Below are 22,567 nucleotides of genomic sequence, written 5' to 3' on the forward strand. Positions count from 1 at the left end.
AATCGCCTAACAGCGTCATGTCTCACCTACATGTTAAAAGTTCTGTTGACCGGGGCCCCTTGTAAAGCGCTTTGAGCACGTTAGTGGATATTGCGCTATAAAAAGCTCAATTTTTTTTTTTTTAAATAACATTCAAACTATGTCTATCTCATTTCTTTAAATCACAACATTGAGTGTATGCCAACCTGAAAAATTTGAAAGGGCTTCTTAAACCAATCAGATGCCTCGAAAAATCTGTCCTCTATCTCTGGCCAGCAACCAAGTGGGAGGTAACCTAGATAGGAACAAAAACAGGCTTTTCTTTAGGGCAACCAAAAGCAAAAGTTGACAACATAGCATACATGCCTAATTGAAACTTAAATTTAGTAATTTTTATGTCAATTTTTAGTAATTTGACAAGGAAATTCGTAATTTTTGTACATTATTGTGTACGAACAATTACCAAGTTATTTTTAAATTATTTTTATTATTATTTTTAAATTTATTATTATTATCATCATCAATCATTATAGTAGTAGTAGTATAGTAGTTTTATTCTCTTCTCTTATTATTATTATTATTATAGTTGTAGTAGTTGTCTTTCTTCTTCTTCTTATAATAAGAACTAAAAATTCGTAATTTTCCCCCAAAAAATCGTATTTGGCCATGCAATTTGACTAAAATTCGTAAAATTACAAAAAATTCGTAAGATTGGGCATGTAAGTCATAGTATAAAACAAAGAAATTCGGGGGGGGGGGGGGGGGGGGGGGGGGGGGGGGGGGGGGGGGGGGTTTAAATAACAAAAGAACTACAGTACAAAATATTTCTCCACAATTCAAACACTGGTTCGGATTACAGTTTTTTTGCAATTAAAATAAATTTTTTCTTTGTGTTGGTTTAAATATGGATTGTTGCTCTCAACCGTCATCAACGAATGGTCAGTTTTAATGACCAGTGGCTATCCCTAATTATAAAAAGTTTTCCAAGATACTTGAGAGCCATTTAAAAAATGAGAGATCCATTGATGATAGAGGTCTGATTTGAGCACGTTAGTGGATATATTGCTATATAAAAGATCAATTTTTTTCTTTTTTAAAATATCACTAACAGTCCACATAATTGGGATGGTCTCCGAGAATTATTCTGTAGTATTTGTCAGCTTTGTCAAACTCGTGGAGTGCTTCGTACAACCTGGCCAGATTGTAAGTCGTGGTGACCGAGATGGCACTGTAGTAATTCTCGTCGTGTTGGGCGTCTGATTTTGAACGTTCCAGAGATGCTTCATAGTATTTCTAAGAGTTGGATTGAAAAAAAAAAACAACATTATCTTGATTTTTTTTTAATGCAATGACGATGACGATGATGATGATGAAGACAATGACAACTAAATGATGATAATACCATGGAATTAAAAAACATTTGACTGAAAACCAAAAATAGACAATTGCAAGTGACATCTATATATATATATATATATATATATATATATATATTATATATATATATAAATATATATATATATATATATATATAAAATATATATATATATAATATATATATATATATATATATATGATATATACAATATATATACTATATATACAATTATATATATATGACCTCCAACTACCCATTGTTTTTACCTGTGAGAGCACCTTACACTACACTTTTAAGAAATTCACAGAGATTTGTAAATCTTATTGCTGTCTTTAGTCAATAATAATTTATATTATTTTATGTCATAGATTTAATTTAAGCAAGGAAATAATGAAATTCATTCACATACCAAATCATTGATAGGCATTATCACTGATGAATGAATGAATAATAATGACGATGATGATGATAAAGATAATATTTTTCCATATAACAACAGGCTCTCAACATAAACACTGGGTAATTCCCACCTAAGCAATATCAGAGGTCCCATGGCTGCCTTATAAATATTTGACAGTGTATTACAGACCTGCCAAATTGAAAACTTCAAATTTAGTCATTTTAATGTAAATTTTTTAGTAATTGACAAGGAAATTCGTAATTTCTGAAATTGTGTATGAACAACCACAAAATTATTATTATTATTATATTATTATCATCATTATTATAGTAGTCGTAATAGTAGTAGATAGTAGTATAGTAGTAGTAGTAGTAGTAGTAGTAGTAGTAGTAGTAGTAGTAGTAGTTGTTGTGTTGTTGTTGTTGTTCTTCTTCTTCTTCTTTTCATTATTATTATTATTATTATTATTATTATTATTATTATTATTATTATTATATCTAGTGACTCTGCACTGCTGTTTCGTCTTCGTCTTATTTCCAAATTTCAGCAGTTTGAGCAAGGTCAGTGACTGGATGTCAAAATAATTCTGGCCCCAATCAATGTGTCCTTGGATAATGTATTTTACACGTGTTACCCTACTCCGTTTTCAGGTGTGAATGAGTACCTAACTGCTACAAGCAGTGGCAAATATTACAAGAGTGCTAGTGAAAAAAAAAAAAACCAAAAAAAAAACGACAAAAACAAAAAACCAGAAGCCTAACAGGAAACTTGTACTTTAGATAATGAAAATTTGTTTCCACTTGACCTGCAGGAGGAATAAGTGAAGCACATTGTGCATGGTGAATCCTTGAACATGTCCTTTATATAAATGTTTATAACTATTTCATTTCATATTTATACAAGTACAAGTTTGACAATGTCTGGACAACAGATCTGCCCGCCCTTCATATTCCAAAAGTGGAATCAGAACGTCAGAAAATAGGAATTTGAGACAAACAATAGGAATTTCCTAACAATGGATAATTCTGTATAAAAATTACCACCATCTTTGCCAGCAAACACATAAAGACAGTATTCGGGTGGCAAAACTACATATCACATGTATTAGGTAATGGAATGGGGAAGGGGGAAAGGAATGCAATTAATTTTCCTACTTATCTCCCTTTGGCAAACATTTTTAAAGTTCACCTTTTTAACCCCCCCCCCCCCCCCCCATTTTTTTCTTCTTACCATTATCATCATTTTTTGAAAATCGGAACTTAAGAGACAATGGCAGAAGAGTGGAAAAGGAAAAAGGAAAATAGGAATGACTCCGCCCAAAGTGGTAGAAGGGTTGGCAGGTATATGGACTAATAGAACGAAACACGACTTACTCGAGAATCTTCAAAGTTTCCCAGGCGAAAATGTAGAGCTGCCACATTGTTGAGGATTTCTGGTGGAATGTCGGCTTCCACTTTGTCTGTCAATATCCGTGTTGCTGTCCCATACGCTGACAATGCACCCTGTGGCAAACAAGATCACAGGATTTAGAAGATTTACACATTTGAAAACGAAGTGAATTCAACAATCTCTCCATGTGCATAAATAGATTAACTGATAGTACGGCTATGTGGTCTAGTGGTATGACACTTGCTTTCAGACCAGAAGGTCCTGGGTTGGAGTCACGCTCGGAGCACATTTGAGTCCTTGGAAATGACTGTTTACTCACATTCTCCCACTGTACTCACTTCAAACAAAATACAAAACAAGGCAAGGATAAAGACGAAAAAAGAAAAAAAATTGAAAGTAAAAAATAATGGACTTAGTTTCAACTCTCACCTGTACATCAGTTTGTTCCAGTATCTGTGCCAATTCTATCCAAGCTTCAACGTCATCTGGAAATTGCTCCGTGACTTTCTTCATGTGTTGCTAAAGGTTGAAAACAGACCCAAAAAAAAAAAAAAAGAAAAAAAGACAGTGTTTTTTTTATGTATTACACTTATTGATGTCGTAATGGTGGTGGTGGCAGTCATAATTGAAGTTCAATAGAAATAATAGTGTCAATGATAAATGGTAGTTACTGCCTAAGTGCCAGCTGATTGGGGAGTTAGGAAAATGGGCATACAGATATAATTGTCACTCTCGTGAAATGCACCAAAAATACATTTTTTTTAAAAACCATCAAATTCCATACTTCACATAATCAATGTCTGGCCTTTACATTCATTGTAGATTTCTTTGGTATGAGCTTTATTTGGTTTATAAAAGCAATCATACAGATTAAGTTTGTGATTCTTTCCTAAGCTACCAAAATACATATTTCCATGCCATTTTTTCAGCCGCACCTTAACCCTCTCCTTTCCACCTATAGGAAAATCGTCACATTCATTACGATGTAACCGACAATTTTCTCATTCTGATTTCTCTCGTACATCACAAATTTTTTTTATTTCTTTGACAACAGCCAGAAATACTAAACACTGTGTTGTAGAGCTCACTTGTTACTTTTTTCAAACAAAGATTCATATTTTCATGTCACTTTTAGCCCAACTATTAGAGAACCCCACAATTTCAATACATGATGTTTTCATGTGAGATAGATTTTTTGGCTCCTATTTTCGTCTGTTTCACTTAACTTTATTTTCATCTTTGTTAGTATATTGGGGGTGAAATGGCCGAGTGATTAAGGCATTGCACTGTGACCCAGAAGGTCCTGGGTTCGAGCCCCGCTTCAGGCACTTTGGTTTTTTTTTTTCCATGAGCAAGATTATTAACCCCCAATTTGCTCACTTGGACAACATGGGTGATTCCTGTTGACATCAGACATCTTGTTTAAGGGCATAATTTTTTGTTTTTCTGTTAGTATAGATAGTATGCGCTTGGCTAAGAAGCTCATAACATTGCCACCCGGAAGTATAACGGACCAGAACACAAAACTGTGTGTATCTATGAACGTTTATAGTCGAGTTAATACAGTTCAGTGAGCATTACTCATAAACGCGGATGGCAAAATACAATAACAAAGAGCTGAGTGACGTCATCTTCGAACTATCTATATTACTTCAACATCCACAAACCTTGGCAACATCCCTTTTTTCCTGATCCGGGTGGTTGGCATAGAGTGACCCGAGGATTTTCATCGTTTCGTAGTTTCCAGGCTGAATCTTCAACACTTTTTCAAAACACTGGGATGCCTTTAAAAAAAAACACAAAAAAGAATTAAAACTTATCAAAGCGATTTTGATAAAATCTTTCATTTGCAGTGCAGAAGGAGCTAGCCAGCACTGTCAAAGGCATGTGACATTAAAATGATAGGTTAAAGATTAAATTCTATACAAGGTATCTCGAGCAAATTTTGAAATTAAAAAAAAATAAAAGAAAGTCCATTAAGACAACTTAAACATTTTATAAATAGTCATGTCTTTCCAATACGAACACCTCAGTTCCCAGCAATTTGTCCGGAGACAAAAGTTTTACGGCACTTGCAACACATTAAGGTCATAGCAGTAAAGAAAATGGAATAGTAAAAAGTTCTAGAATTACAAGTAAAGCACCCAAGAAAAGGTAAGACAAAGGGGAATTGGTTCAAATAGGAAACAGATATAGATTCCAAGAGCACACTATTAGGGTACTTAGTTGCAGCAATTTGATTGAGACAAGAACCAAATGGCAGGTCTGTATAGATTTTGGCAAGCAAACGCAACCTTGATGCAAGCCGACATCTTATTCAGATTGGATTAACTTTCACTGTTTTGTTCTCACTATTTGTAAGAGTCAAAAGAAATTAGCCTTGATGAGAGACAATAAGCTCTAACTAAACCCACTGGTCACAATACTATACACAGTTGTAAATCCCAAAACAAAGGATACCCTCATTGTCTACCTGTTGTCAAGACTATAGCCCACCCCCCCCCCCCCCCCCCCCCCCCCCTCGCCTCCTATTTAATGGTCACTGATGACCTCACAAACCCATAATGCAAAGCCCCGTCCTCTTTTGTCTCTAATAGGATAGTGACACACTTCTGTAGCATTAAGCCCAGCCCACTCTTTATTCTTCAACCTGTCAATATTTCACCAATGATAAAATTTAATCATGAGATTTTGTTTGTTCGATTTTTGAAAAATTTGCCACTTTATGAGGTCAAAAATATATTACGATTAACCGAAGCTTATTGCAATTAACCATGACTTTTTTTTTATATAGAATTAATTCTGTTTCTTGGGAAATGTTGCGATTAACCACGATGCAATTATCCAAAGTGGACTGTATTTGATGACTATGCGGATGAATATAAACAGATCTGTTAATAATTTTTTTTAAAATAAAAAATCTTGCCAATTTTTACGTAATAGCAATATGACTTACATTTTCATTATCTCCTCTGAAAATATACATCTGGCCCAACCCAAAAAAGGGCAAAACAAAGTTGGCAGGAGCAAACTGAGTAGACTGGTAGTAGTACTGAAATGCCTGGTCATAGTCCTCCTGAAATGCAACAACCAGAATAAGATTATTTCATGTCAACCCCATTCCTTCCAAAAGTGGAATCAGACAGAAAAATAAATATTTGTGACAAAAATTGGGATTTGGATCCATAACTTACAATGTCACACGATTACAACAATACAATTCAATCATAACATTTTGTAAATCAACATTTAGTTTAATCAGTATGTTAATAGTAATGATAGAAGTACATTTATATAGGTCCTTTCACCTAAGTCTCAAGGTGATTTTACATTAAGTTTTAAGACATGACATCACTTCCTTGAAAATGTTTTTATTTTATACAGGGCATTGCCTGGAGTACAAGAGGGAGGCCAGGAAGAAGATGGTCACAAAACAACAGCAAATGGATGAATAAGCCAGTGACTGAATGTGAAAGGATGATGTAGGACAGAAGCTTGTTTTGGTTGGCAGTTGTGGAGGCCAGGTCCAGGAGGGATAGGCCATGATGATGATAAAGATTAAAATATATATATAATAATATAATGATAATAATAATAATAATAATAATAATAATAATAATAATAATAATAATAATAATAATAATCATCATCATCATCTTTATTGTCCAAATAGGCAATTATTGTTAGGTTACAGCTCTTGCAATAGGCGAAAAAAGTAATTAAAATTGTGGTAATAATGTAGCAATGACTATGAAAAATGCTTTTTTTTACTTTTTGAGGAAATTTTTTGTCTAAAATCAAAGCCCTATCTCCACTGAGTAAAAATGTTTTTGAATTTTGAAAATCCATTCATAAATAAACAAGTTATGCAGTTTCAAAGGTGTCATTTATTTGGATGACCCGCAAAGAGGAAAAAAACGCGAAAATATGGGACGCTTTTTCGGCATTTTTTTTCGACCTTTGGTTGTATCTTGAGTAATAAGTGTATTAAAAGATTGAAACTTGAAGAGCAAATTAGGATGGTGTTTTGTAAAATACGGGAAAAGTACTCGTCATATTCATATGAAATTTTACAACCAAAAAGAAGAAATGTTCATGTATTACCTTGTCAGTGACAAAACCTCCACGCCCGGTAGTTTTAGAAATATTTGACTTTTGTCGCTTGACATAATCTAAAATGACCTTTTTTCTAACTTTGTGCCAACTTCCAGTCATATTCATCAATAAACAGCGTCGTAATTAATTTTTTAAAATAGCATATACGAAACGGCTTCGTCACATATTTTGACGCGAATTCGGGCACTTCGTAAGCGAAAAAGAGGCCCAAAGATTTGTGCGGGATAGTCATTGCTAAATAATGATGATAATAATACTGATAGTAATGATGATAATAATAATAATAAAATAATATAATAATTATATAATAATAATAATAATAATAATAATAATAATAATAATAATAATAATAGTAATAATGATAATAATAGTAATAATAATAATAATAATAACAATAATAATAATAATAATAATAATAATAATAATAATAATAATAATAGTAGTAATAATAATAATAATAATTATAATAATTATAATAATAATAATTAATAATAATAATAATAATTATAATAATAATAATAATAATAATAATAATAATAATAATAAATAATAATAAGAAGAAGAAGAAGAAGAAGAAGAAGAAGAAGAAGAAGAAGAAGAAGAAGAAGAAGAAGAAGAAGAAGAAGAAGAAGAAGAAGAAGAAGAAGAAGAAGAAGAAGAAGAAGAAGAAATCGGTATTAAGCCATAATTGTTTGGAATATGTGTGTGTATTTGCAGTTTTGTGATCTTGTGATTTGACACTCATATTCTGACCAGAAGGTCCCTATATTGAGTCCCACACTATGCGACGCAATATTAAATTCTATACTCACATTCTCTATTTGTACTCAGGAGTAAAATGAGTTCCTGACTGAGATCAATTATGTCTCTCTCTCAAAAAAATTTGTTTTAAATTGGAAAAGCGCCATATAATATAAGCGTCAAGTCTCATCCTACTTGTTAAACGTTGATGTCACCTGGGGACCAGACCCCTTGAAAAGAACACATTAAATTGATACTGGACTACATAAGACATACCTGCCAACCCGTAGTGAAAAAAAGTAGGATGCTTCTTCAAAAAAAAATGAGTCTAGGGAAAAAAATAGGGGTAAGCAATGTTAAGAGGAAAAAAACAAACGTACCCTAGGCGTAACGGCGCAAGCATCTATAAATATAACCTGAAAACAACAATTTTGTTGAGGTGAACTGAATGACGAATGGTATCAGATATGATGGATGTGCCTAGGTGAGGTCTGAATAATTATGTGTAATTGTAAATGACAATCCTTTCCTTCAGTCAGGGAGAAAACAAAACTGATTCTATAAATCATAATTTTTTGAATAAATAATTATTTTTTTTTCAATTAATTCATTAAAAAATCGGAATTTCCCAAAATCCGGCAGGGTGAGGTAAAATCAAGAAAATATCGGGGTGCTGTCATTTACAATTACACATAATTATTCATAAGACCTCAAGATTTGTGTGTGTGTGTGTGTGTGTGTGTGTGAGTGTAAATGTTCAACAGACCTGTACATGAAAAGCCCTTGCAAGCTGGTATGTGCTCTCAGCCCTCATGGCTTCACTCTCCGTGTTGTGGAATGCGTGCAGGGCCAAATGTTGAACCTTCTGGTAGTCCTTCTTGTAGAAGAAATGGTTGGCCAGGTGATTGAGCACCATGGGATTGGAGGAGTCGATGGTGTACGCCCTGGAAAGGAGCTGGACCCCGTTCTTGATGGATTCTTGACTCTTTGCGTTGAGTTCCAAAATGGCAAGGCCTACGAGGGCCCCTACACATTGCGGGTCCAATTGAAGAGCACGTTCAAAAGCCATTCTGACAGGTGAAATATCGTAAAATTATGATATATACAGATCTTTTCTTTTAAAAAAAAAAAAAGGAGTCGTGTGAAAAAAAAAATAGGGGTAAACCTAGAGTCTACGCCGGGTACATCAATTTGTGTATAAATCTTATCAAGCAGTTAGTTAACAATGTGAAGTGATTAAGTAGTCTGCTGTTTAAATTAAAGAAACATAAGATATCAAGATGATGATTCATTTTTATTCACCGATAACAAAAATACGAAATTCTTCTTCTCACCTTGCTTTGACCTGTCGATTCAATTTGACAAAACAATGGCCCATTCCAAGTCGTACTGAAGCAGGACAAGTTGGGTTGGTGCGAAGTGCTTTTTTGTAATAGGCCAGGGCTCCTCTGTAATCCTTCTTGTTGAAGGCGATGCAAGCTTTGCCGAGCAACGATGGAATATTATTGCTGGACTGTTGAAAAGACATTGAGGGAATTTATAGCTTTGCCAAGTAAAGATGGAATAATAACAAGAAATGAAGTGAGTAGGAAAGTGCCAGAAGATAACAGAGAATTAAAAAATTGCGGCAGCGATGGGGGCTCGAACCCGCGACCTTACTGGTACAACAACTCCACCTGGCCAGGGAGATTGTGGCTCTACCATATGAGCTATCCACGACCCCAAAAAAGGCAGCTTCAAATTCTAGTCTATCGAGAACCACTCTCTCCCCAACTTTTTGAGGAAACGGGTACGACACACACAAACGCCGCGAAGTTAGTTGGCCAACATTTCAGCTTAATAGCCAATATTCTCAACACAAACATGTAACATAGAAACGATTGAGACATTGAGTATGCTGTATCTGTCTGTATCTGTATGGTTGGCGCTGAAGAAACCAATGGTCTGTTTGTATTTCAGCTGCATCCTCATTGGACGCGGGCTCCAGAATTTGGGGTGAATCTTTAATTCAGAAAAGTGAGTGGAGCAGGCATACTTATATTGATAATTACAAGAAATGAAGTGAGTAGATGGAATATTATTACTGCACTGTTCAAAAGACATATTATATTGTCTTATATTAATCATACAAACGCAGGGTTGAAAATTCAAGAGGCAAAAATTTACTGAACCTTTACACAAACACAGAGACTGACCCCATTCTGAGTGCTGAACTCCAGTAAAAAGACTTTATGTACTGCCTTTTTTTTCTGTTTAGCAGGTGATTGGAAAATAGACTGAGGGTTTGTAACATACTGAATTCCGTAAATATATATACGGGAAATTGGCAATCTTGACAAATGGAAAAAAGTCTCCAGACTCAACATTGTTTTAATCAGTGCTGATGGTGACAAAAACTGAAAAAGGAGGAAGATTTTGAACAATTTCCAAATAAGCCCCATTTTTACTGCACTACCCCCCCCCCCCCCCCCCCCCCCCCTGTACTTGAGCGCAATTGAGATGATAAATTATTGATACAGTTAACTTCTGAAGAGTAAGAAACTACACCTATATCTGTCATCTGCATTTTATGCCAAATTGGGACCTAACATTTGCCAAAATTTGCCAAAAAAAACCCCCCAAAATTTGCCAAGAAATTTGCCAAAAAGACCAAAATTTGCGGAGGATAACTAAGCGTTTCAGCAAAAATTAACACGCGATACAGAAAAAAATATATATAAAAGACAATTAATTATATTTAAGGAGGCTACATTTATTAATTTGTTGTTACAAAGATTTTAAAGGATCATTATCCATAGAGAGTAGCTTCCCTTGGTTTGGGCCCAGGCAAAGCTGCAACATTTCCCAAGTTTCGCACTTTTTTTTTCATTAAATTGTTTTCGCTTCTTTTTTTTTCCCCAAAATTTGCCATGCGATTTGCCAATTTTACCACGATTTGCCAATTTTGGTAAATTTGCCAAAATATGCGGATCGCCCTGATATTTGCGGCCGCAAAAAATGCAGATGACAGCTATATGTTCCATCATACATCGACTCTCTCACTGTGTGTGTGTGTGTGTGTGGGGGGGGGGGGGGGGGGGGGGAGGTGATTAAAAAGGAGGAAATTTCTCATTTGACTTTAAAAAATCATGGATTTACGAGGATCCGAGGAAAACCATCAGCACTGTTTAATAACTGAGCCAAGACTGCACTGTCAATTTATAAGGTCCTGCATTATAGAATTACAATGACAAAACAGATCTATAGCAACAAATTTGAATTTGGGCCAAATTTCAGCCACCAAAAATGTATAAAATCTGTACGATTGACAGGTCTGTATACAGATGAACAGACTCACGAAATGCTGGTCAAAGTTCCACAAGACAAAAGAGATACGAGCAAAAATCAATATTCAACAAATTTTTGATAAGACTGGGACTGAGTTTGACATCTAACCGCTAGAATAAAACAAGTCTAAAGATAAAAGAAAAATAAATTTAAAAATTGGAAACGATCTTCAGTTTTTCTTCCAGCTCTCAACTTTAGAAAAAAAACAATTTTCCGAGTTTTCATTTCCAGTTCCAACCTATAAAATATTGTATGCTTAGGTCAAAGTTCAAACTGGCATGCCTGCACTCACATTTTTGGATAAAACCTCAAATTTCAGGAATAATAAATTGGACCATAGTAAACTCTTAAAAGACAATAAAACATGTAGCTTTACTTAGAAACGAAGGTTGAACAAACCTGATTGAGGACAAAGTTAAACTGTGCATCAGCCTGATCCATCTTATCGCCCTCCAGAAGGCAGAAGTATGCTCTGCCCAGCAAATGGTTCTGTTGAAATCAAACAAAAAAAAAGTCAAGATTTATGTCAAAAACTGCAGTTGTCAGAATATCCTGTTATAATTATATTTGCTAAATAAATGTGATGAAGAAGATCAAGTGGTGGTATGCTGACAGTGTGGTATTGATGATGATGTAGTGGTTGTGGTGATGATGATGATGATAAATTAATAAAAATAAAAACAACATTCCCTTTTCTCATGTCATACTATTGGGATATATTTTTTAATGGCCTATCTAAAGAAAAGACCAAGGCAATCCAAGCTTAGCCGCTGTGGAGCAGCACAATGAGAGCTATTGGAATGACATACAGCGTGCTTCCAAATCCAATCTTCTGATGCACTTCCAGAATAGGCTCTATTAGCCAGACTTTGTTTTTTTTCAGTTCCCAAAGTAAAGAAAAACATAAAATTTCGATTTCATAATTGCACCCGAGTCTTGTTACATAATTATCTATAAGAGTCTGTGCCATAACTAGGTTTGTCATCATAGTTATGCATGATAAGTTCTTTCTCATAATTAATCAGTACGAACAAATAGACCCCTCGACTAAATGTATTTTGATTTTGAAGATTCTTATATCAAAATTTAATAAGGCTGTCAGATATTTGCCAGATAAATCTTTGTAGTTTAAGGAATAATTAATAATAGTTAATCAAAACAATTGAGTCCAGAGGTGATATTGGTGGAAAGAAAAAACAAAACCAGTGAGCCTATGATAAAAAATAAATAAATTAATAAAATTCCCTTTATTCATCCCATAGGGGAAATTTGTCTCTAGGGTCTATTCCAAGGGAAGACGAATATCCCAGGTGTCAACCGCAGTGCAGCATCACAAATTGAGCTAGGGCGAGGTGACTTGCTCAAGGCCACACAGCGGGTGATCGAACTTGGTACCTTTCGGGTGCGAAGCAAAGACCGCACAGCTGAGCCAGGCAATGAAAGCAATAAACCATAACCTACCTGATTTTTTTTTTGTTTTTGACTTTTTAATTTACGGGGTTTTTTTTTTTTGGTTTTTTATTTTTATTTAGGTTTTTTTAAATTACTATTTATTAAGGTCAATATCCCTAGACCTGTTTATTGTCGTATTTAAAAGACGGAGATAAATCTAAATTGGCAAAGTAACGACAAACATAGGGTGTCTCCCATTCCTGAGGTTAAAAAAAAACCTACCTGGTCGTACATAATGATTCTGTCCGCCGTGGTGTAAAGGAGGGTGGCCTTGGTGAAGATGTCCCTTTTCCTGTCTTTGTTTTTCTCTTTGTGGGCCTGCTGGACGTAATAGGCGGCCAAGGTGTCCAGGGACCGCATCTGATCTTTCTCAAAGTTTGCATAGTCCAAGCTTGCGTCTGTACGAGACGCCTCAAGGATCTTGACAAAGTCATCTATAAATCCTTGTTGGTAATATTCCAACTAAAAAAACAAAAAGCATAGAAAACAGCATTATTAAAAATTTCATTAAACAGTATAAAATGATTATTATAAGCATAAGTGCAAGAAGTTTACTGATACACCACATTGAAAATGTCCTTTGGGTCCAATATGGGTTAGAAGAGACATTTAGGTACATATATGTGCAGGTCTGACATACAAACCCATTTATAGGCCTAGTTTAACATTGTTGCAATGGAAAATATTTGGCATCATTTTTTGAGACTTCCATTAAAACAATGAGGCCATGAGGAATCGGGTTATCATCAGACATGCAAATAAGTGCACGGCGGTTAGAAGGAATAGGGAAAAGGAGAATGTTGAAGAAAAAGAAAAAAAATTTAGCCTCAGAGTTCTATTTACTTTACTTGACACAGTGGAAAAAAGGGGAGAAAGAAAAGAAATTGAAATTTTATGCAAGATAAAAAAAAGAACATGATTATCATTATCTTAACCTACCGCCAAAGTGACCCATATGTGAAGTGGAGCCACCTCCTGTCTGAGAATGCTTAATACTTCCTCGCCTTCAGGCAGCTGATTGAGATCAAGTTCTATCACCTATGAATAGAAAAGAAAGAATAAAAAAATACAAAAACAAAAATAATTATTACACACTGCTCGACTCAGAGATTTCTATGTGGACAATATCTGAGGAATTACAGCATGAATGACAGACAAGGGAAATTTCTCTCTCTCTCTCTCTCTTTAAAAAAATATATTTTGCTCTGCATCTTGGGATTGTTCTTGGAGCTTTTTGTTTTCTGAGTATTTAAATTTCCATTGCCTCTAACTTATATTTATATATGCCAATAATAAAATGTCCAGGATTTTTATTATTGCCAGACAAGTGTCTGCCAATAATCGTTTTTCTTTGTTATTGTCAGACATGTCTGACAATATAATATTGACAGACATGTCTGACAATAATAATAATAATAACGACAGCTTAATGGCTTAATTTTGATACTGATCTCTTTATAGTCACCTGGAACAACTACAAAAGACGTCTAACTTCTACGTCATGGCACAAGACCGAAGGGCTACAGCTCAGGTGGTCGCTGGTTCGGATAAGTAAGTAAGATACTGATTTCTAATTTATAAATTCATCAAATATCCGTGACTGTAGTATAGTAATATTTTGAGGGCATTTTACGGTTAAAGTTGAAGGTCTTTAACATTGTATAGGAATCAGTCAAACTAACAAAGTGTCTGAGTCGGAGGTGAAATTATTGGTTCAAGAGTCAAGAATCTGCTGTTCAGCTTACAACTTTCACTTTCACTTCCAGTTATCGGTATTAGGTTATACTGCTGACTTCACGTAAAGACAGATCAACAAACGTCTTCATATAATAGTGGAAACCTTACCTCATCTGTATCTCGCAAAGGAATTTCGATTGAACCTCCAGAGGATGACATCTTGTGATAATTTCAAGAAAACCCTCTGTCGAGGTAGGGTAATGTAAATAAAGAACTGTCCACTTTTTCAGTAGCTGGGTTGTCAATTGCCAATTGCCAGATTGATTTTCTAGTAGCCAAAATAGGTAAAGACAGCCAAACTCCGTAAAAAGAAAAATACAGAAATTTTTTTTTTTTTAAATAGAGAAGCCATTCATTATTTCGGGGCATTACTTTTCTTTCTAACTTGCATTTGAAAGAAAGAGGGGGAAGAGGGCTGCTAGGAAATCTATACATCCATGAAATGGGTTAAAGCGCTTCGTAAAGGGTGACAAGCTATAACTATATGACATCTAATATGACGAGACATGACGATTTTTTTTTTTAAAGGATTGCTGTTACCGACCAGGTCCTCATTTTACACTGAGTGCCGTGAGAGAATCGGGAGTCCCGATAGCTGGTAGAGCACTCGCTTCACAATCAAAGGGACCGAGATCGATCCCGGGGGTAATCGATTTTTTCTCTTCCCCCCCCCCCCCCCCCCCTCCCCTGTCCACCCAGCAGTGCTTGGAAACCTGGGTCTATTAGATCTGGCGGAAAGTACTTAGTGATAGACTAGCGTCCTATCAAAAGGGTAGCAAGCAATTGCTATTGTCCGTTTTACGCTATAGAAACCGGGATAAACTCGGCTCCATGGGCCCAATGGCTCTGAGGGACTGCTTAACACTGAGAGAATGCGAGCCCTTCCAAGGCTCATCGGGGCTCATATCAGGAACCTAAAGGTCTGAAGGTGAGTGTCACACCACCAGAAATAACAACAACAACAACAATGACAACAACAACAACAACAACAACAACAGCAACAACAGCAACAACAACAATAACAACAAAGAAGTCCTTAAGGGGGCGGCGTGGACCAGCGGTAAGGTCTTTGCTTCGTACCCAAAAGGTACCGAGTTCGACTACCCGCCTCGTTGTGTGGCCTTGAGCGAGTCACCTCACCGTAGCTCACTTTGCGGCGCTTCACTGCGGCTGACGCCTGGCTTATTCCAGTCTTCCCTTGGGACAGACCCTAAAGACAAATTTCCTTTTGGGAATGAATAAAAGGACTTTTATTGTATTTATTTATTTATTGTATTTATTTATTTATTTATTTATTACGCCCATGGACCCAGAGTTTAAACCGGCTTCTTCAGAGTGAAACGGACATTAGTAATTGCTTGAAACCCTTTGGATAGGACGATAATCGATCGCAAAGTATATCCGCCAGATCTAACAGACCTAGCTACCCCAATCAATGGTTGGCAAAAAATCTCGAATTCAGCCCCGGGATTGATTTTGGTCCCTTTAAGTGTGAACCCAGTGCTCTACCAAAGACCGAGCTATCGGGACCCATCAAGACAACAAAACCGCACAAAAAAAGTCCAAGTTCAACTTACAAATATCTTTATTGATTGCCTCATCCCGGCGTGCATTTATTTGCAGGTCTGATAACCCATTTCCTTATGGGCTCATTGCTGTAATGGAAATCTTTTTTCCTTTTTTAAATGGCGCAAAATAGTATCCATAACAAACCAATGTTTAAACTAGGCCCAAAAGTGGATTAAGATGTCAGACCTGCATATTTGTACACCTCGCCTCATCCCATTGCCATGCATACGTATCATGAATAAATTAAAATTTCAGAATGTCTTCAAAATGCCAATATTCTCCACTCACTTTTCTGACTTAAAAAAATCCACCCCAAATATTGGAGCATACTCAATGTCTCAATCGTTTCTATGTTACATGTTTGTGTTGGGAATATTGGCTATTAAGCTTAAATGCTGGCCTACTAACTTCGTGGCGTTTGTGTGTGTTTACCCCGTGACCTCAAGAAGTCGGGGAGAGCGGCTCAAGGTAGACATAGAGTTTTAAACCACTTTTTTTTTTATGGAGTGGTGGATAGCTCATACGGTAGAGTCACGTCCTCCCGGCCAGGCGGAGTTGTGGTACCAGTTAGGTCGCGGGTTCGAACTCCCATCGCCACCGCGAAATTTTTATTCTCTATTGTCTTCTGGAACAACAACTACAACAGCAACAAGAACATTTATTTGATGATGATGATGACGACGACGATGATGATAATATGATAATGGTGATACATAATAATAATAATAATAATAATAATAATAATAATAATAATAATAATATAATAATAATATAATAATAATGATAATAATAATAATAATAATAATAATATAATAATAATAATAATAATAATAATAATATATAATAATAATGATAATAATAATAATAATAATAATAATAATAATAATAATAAATAATAATAATAATAATAAGAAGAAGAAGAAGAAGAAGAAGAAGAAGAAGAAGAAGAAGAAGAAGAAGAAGAAGAAGAGGAAGAAGGACAACAACAACAGCAACAACAACAGCAACAACAACATTCCTTCCAGATTAAAGACACAGACCTACATAGGAAAGAAAGGATACATTAATGATGTAGAGAGACACACGCATAATCTTCTTCACCAGGAAGTTCATAGACAGAAAGGATAACAAGCTGTGGTTGGCCAAATGAAAATCCGACTCATATTACTATGGATGTGAAATAGAAGTTATAGATTACTTTTAAAACGAAGTAAATAACGCATTGTTGCCATGGCAACCGGTTTTGATAACGAGAGCATATTATTTATAGAATACTTTGTCGGTGGATGAATTGTATGCTTCAATGAATTAAAACGAACAAACAAACCGCCCCCCCCCCCCCCCCCCCTAAGCCAAGCGCATACTATCTATAAAGAGATAAATAAATAAATAAAAATATAAAAAATAAATTCCTTTTTTTATCTGCGCTGTTTGAATACATTATGTGCCCATCCCCTTTTCAGTTCTGATTTCTCGGAAATGAAAATGTTGCTAATATTATCATATTATCATCATCGTCGTCGTCATCATCATCATCAAATAAGATAATCTCAACGAATTAATTTACGAGAATCACGATCTTGGAGAGTTTATGCGAGATATGAATGCCAATAGGATTCAATAGTCGTAACGTCACTTCCTTCCTAATGACGCATGGTAACTTAGTAACACTGGCTCTAAACTATCGGAACAATGGCGGACGCCCGTATGAAATATTTCTCCGGCTAGCATAAAAACGCTTCCAGAGGGAAAAAAAACACATAAATTTGATCATGTTTTGACTTTTACACATTCTGATCAAAAGGCGTATGAAAAGGGAATGAAAAGTTCTAGCCAGCATGAAGAATAAAAAGTAATGATCTTCTTTGTTTAGAACCAAGATGGCCGCCGTTGCCGGGCTGCGTGACATCAGACTATTGAATCCAATTTGTCGAGAATGAGAAATAAATAACGTAGGGTATTGAATAGAAGTTTCGCGATCCAATTAGCAACATTTTCATTTCCGAGAAATCAGAACTGAAAAGGGGATGGGCACATAATGTATTCAAACAGCGCAGATAAAAAAAGGAATTTATTTTTTATATTTTTATTTATTTATTTATCTCTTTATAGATAGTATGCGCTTGGCTTAGAAGCTCATAACATTGCCATCTGGAAGTATAATGGACCAACACACAAAACTGTGTGTATCCATGAACGTTTATAGTCGGGTTAATACAGTTCAGTGAGCATTACTCATTAACGCGGATTGCAAAAAACAATAACAAAGACCTGAGTGACGTCATCTTCGAACTATCTATAATTGATAGTTCTCCGTGATTTCTTGTTGCTTTGCCTGTCAAGCTATTGACATGGATGTCTTTTAAAATAAACTGTCAAGGAATCATCAATTCCTGTTGTTGTTGTTGTTGTGGATGATGATGATGATGATGATGATGATGATGATGATGATGATGATGATGATGATGATGATGATGATGATGACGACGTTGTTGTTGATGATGATGATGATGATGATGATGATGATGATGATGATGATGATGATGATGATGATGATGACGATGACGACGTTGATGATGATGATGATGATGATGATGATGATGATGATGATGATGATGATGATGATGACGACGTTGATGATGATGATGATGATGATGATGATGATGATGATGATGATGATGATGATGATGATGATGATGATGATGATGATGATGACGACGACGACGATGATGATGATGATATAGTGGTAGTGATAACAATATACAAAAAAAAATAATAATGCAACAGATGTGGGTGCCCTTCACCGCTTGCAAAAGTCCAAAGGCAGACTATCAAACAACTATAACAACAGAAAAAGTGTGTCAGAGAACGAATGGGTAACATTGATATATTGATAGTTGGTGCGGCTATGTGGTCTAGTGGTATGACACTCGCTTTCGGATCGGAAGGTCCTGGGTTCGAGCCTCGCTCGGCACATAGTTGAGTCCTTGGAAAAGGCTCTATACTCACATTCTCTCACCGTACTCAGGTGTAAAATGAGTACCTGGCCGTTAACAGCGTTGTCTTTGTTCGAAAAATTGTAATATCGCCTAACAGGCGTCATGTCCCGTCCTTCATGTTAAATGTTGCTGTTGGCCAGGGACCCCTTATAAAGCGTTTTGAGCACATTTAGTGGATATTGCGCTATATAAAGCTCAATTAATTGACAAAGAGAAGGAGCAAACGTAAACTGAAGACCTTTCGGAATATTTCGAAAACTGTGAACACGTTTACTATGTATGTAGGTCATTTTGATCTCCATTCATTCTGCAATAAGACTAACGATTCCTCCAGCACATGGAAAAATGAAATGATACATCTGATAGCGTCCCCATTGGTTGTGGGCGTGAAATGGATGACAACAAAAATGATAGTGGAAATTGGAAATCAATATTAATTTTATTGGGGAATTAGTTGATTGGGACACCGGGGGTCACTCACTAACAACAGTTGTAATATTGAAATAGTTTGCATTATTGATTTTGATGAGGAGATGAAGTACGGCTATGTGGTCTTGTGGTATGACTCTCGCTTTCGGATCGGAAGGTCCTGGGTTCGAGTCTCGCGCTCGGCGCATAGTTGAGTCCTTGGAAAAGGCTCTTGACTCACTTTCTCTCACCGTACTCAGGTGTAAAATGAATTCCATGGCCTTTAACAGCGTTGTCTTTGTCCGAAAAGTTGTAATATCGCCTAGTAGGCGGAATGTCTCGTCCTACATGTTAAATGTTGCTGTTGATCAGGGACCCCTTGTAAAGCGCTTTGAGCACATTTAGTGGATATTGCGCTATATAAAGCTCAATTTTTTATTTTAAAAAAAAGGAAATTGCGTTGCTGTGATTGAGGTTGATCTGTCGGAACAAGATGGCAGCGTGGCTCAGCGGTACGGTCTTTGCTTCGTACCCGAAAGGTACCGAGTTCAATCAGCCGCCGCTGCGCTGTGTGGCCTTGATCAAGTCGTCACATCGCCCTAGCTCACTATGCGGCGATGCTCTGCGGCTGACGACTGGGTTATTCCAGTCTTCCCTTGGAATAGGCCCTATTAAAAGAAATTTCCCCTTGGGGATGAATAAAGGGAATTTCAATTATTATATTTATTAATTCTCACTCACAAGACATGACGAGAAGAAGAGATATTATAAAAAATACAATTTTGCGAAAACTAACTGTAGATGATCTATTAAGTTATGCTGAAATCTGTCAAAGCAATAAGATTTAATCTGACTGGGTCGGTATAGATAGTATGCGCTTGGCTAAGAAACTCATAACATTGCCATCCGGAAGTATAACGGACCAACACACAACAATGTGTGTATCCATGAACGTTTATAGTCGGGTTAATACAGTTCAGTGAGCATTACTCATAAACGCGGATGGCAAAAAACAATAAAAAGACCTGAGTGACGTCATCTTCGAACTATCTATATTAGAAGGAGAAGTTGCTTTGGTCATGTCAATGGAATAAAGAAAAAAACATAACTGAACGGTTAATATCATATCATATCATTGTCATATCATATCATATCATATCATGTCATATCATAACACATCATATCATATCATATCATATCATATCATATCATATCATATCATATCAAATCATATCATATCATATCATATCATGTCATATCATAACACATCATGTCATATCATATCATATCATATATCATCTCATATCATGTCATATCATACCATATCATATCATATCAAATCATATCATATCAAATCATGTCATATCATAACACATCATATCATATCATGTCATATCATATGATATCATATCAAATCATATCATATCATGTCATATCATATCATATCATATCATATCATATCATATCATATCATGTCATATCATATCAAATCATGTCATATCATATCATACCATATCATATCATGTCATATCATGTCACATCATTTCATATCATATCATATCATATCATATCATGTCATATCATATCATATCATATCATATCATATCATATCATATCATATCATATCATATCATATCATATCATATCATACATATCATATCATATCATAACACATCATATCATATCACATCATATCATAACACATCATATCATATCATATCATATCATATCATATCATATCAAATCATGTCATATCATATCATATCATATCATATCATATCATGTCATATCATATCATATCATATCATGTCATATCATATCATATCATATCATACCATATCATATCATATCATACCATATCATATCATATCATATCATATCATACCATATCATATCATATCATACCATATCATATCATATCATATCATATCATATCATATCATATCATATCATATCATATCATATCATACCATATCATATCATATCATACCATATCATATTATATCATATCATACCATATCATATCATATCATACCATATCATATCATATCATATCATATCATACCATATCATATCATATCATGTCATATCATATCATATCATATCATATCATATCATATCATGTCATATCATACCATATCATATCATACCATATCATATCATATCATACCATATCATATCATACCATATCATACCATATCATATCATATCATACCATATCATATCATATCATATCATATCATATCATATCATATCATATCATATCATATCATATCATATCATATCATATCATATCATATCATATCATATCATACCATATCATATCATATCATATCATACCATATCATATCATATCAAATCATGTCATATCATAACACATCATATCATATCAAATCATGTCATATCATATCAAATCATGTCATATCATATCAAATCATATCATGTCATATCATAACACATCGTGTCATATCAAATCATGTCATATCATACCATATCATAAAAATGGCTGGTTAAAAAACAAAAACAATGAGCTGAGTGACGTCAATTTAGTTCCTTCTATAGATAGAATAAAGATGACTTCACTCTGGTCTTTGTTATTGTTTTTTTTTTTTGTTGCAATCCGCGTTTATGAGTAATTCTCACTAAAATGTATTATCCAGACTATAAAAGTTCATGGTCACACATAGTTTTGTGTGTTCGTCCGTCAGACTTCCGGATGGCAATGTTGTGATCTTCTTAGCCAAGCGCATACTATCTATATTTTAGTAAGAACTAACCTCGAAACTATCGGTATATTATCCATAACAAAGAGCTGAGTGAAGACGACTTGGCTCTTTCTATACAATGTATTGATCGGCAAAGACAGTGGAAAGAGTGATTAGAGTTCTTGGACAAGGAAAACAGTAGGGTTGCCTGAAGCCGGTGATCGTAAAATGGAGAGGCTTCGTATGGGAACAAAACAGACAATGGACGTTTCGGGTACAAACCATTCGTCAGCACAACAATACACAAATTAACGTGCTTACGAAGAGTTTGTACCCGAAACGTCCATTGTCTGTTTTTGTTCCGTAC

The 22,567-nt window shown here is 35.2% G+C and overlaps 1 protein-coding gene across 1 annotated transcript; it reads right to left on the minus strand.

Annotated features, from left to right (window-relative positions):
* Window positions 1-1,083: 1,083 nt before the first annotated feature.
* LOC144977911 (RNA polymerase-associated protein CTR9 homolog) lies at window positions 1,084-14,770 on the minus strand. Its single transcript, XM_078923325.1, has 11 exons — window positions 14,628-14,770; window positions 13,722-13,820; window positions 13,005-13,244; window positions 11,730-11,819; window positions 9,338-9,516; window positions 8,770-9,073; window positions 6,103-6,222; window positions 4,814-4,930; window positions 3,576-3,665; window positions 3,131-3,259; window positions 1,084-1,272 (listed from the first exon to the last, which is right to left on the minus strand). The coding sequence occupies exons 1-11, from the start codon at window positions 14,676-14,678 to the stop codon at window positions 1,084-1,086; spliced, it is 1,608 nt and encodes a 535-aa protein (XP_078779451.1). The 5' UTR covers window positions 14,679-14,770.
* Window positions 14,771-22,567: the final 7,797 nt, after the last annotated feature.

Source organism: Berghia stephanieae, chromosome 8 (assembly GCF_034508935.2).
Source record: "Berghia stephanieae isolate SIO BIC M18660-M18661 chromosome 8, UCSD_Bste_1.3, whole genome shotgun sequence".
Lineage (NCBI taxonomy): Eukaryota > Metazoa > Mollusca > Gastropoda > Nudibranchia > Aeolidiidae > Berghia > Berghia stephanieae.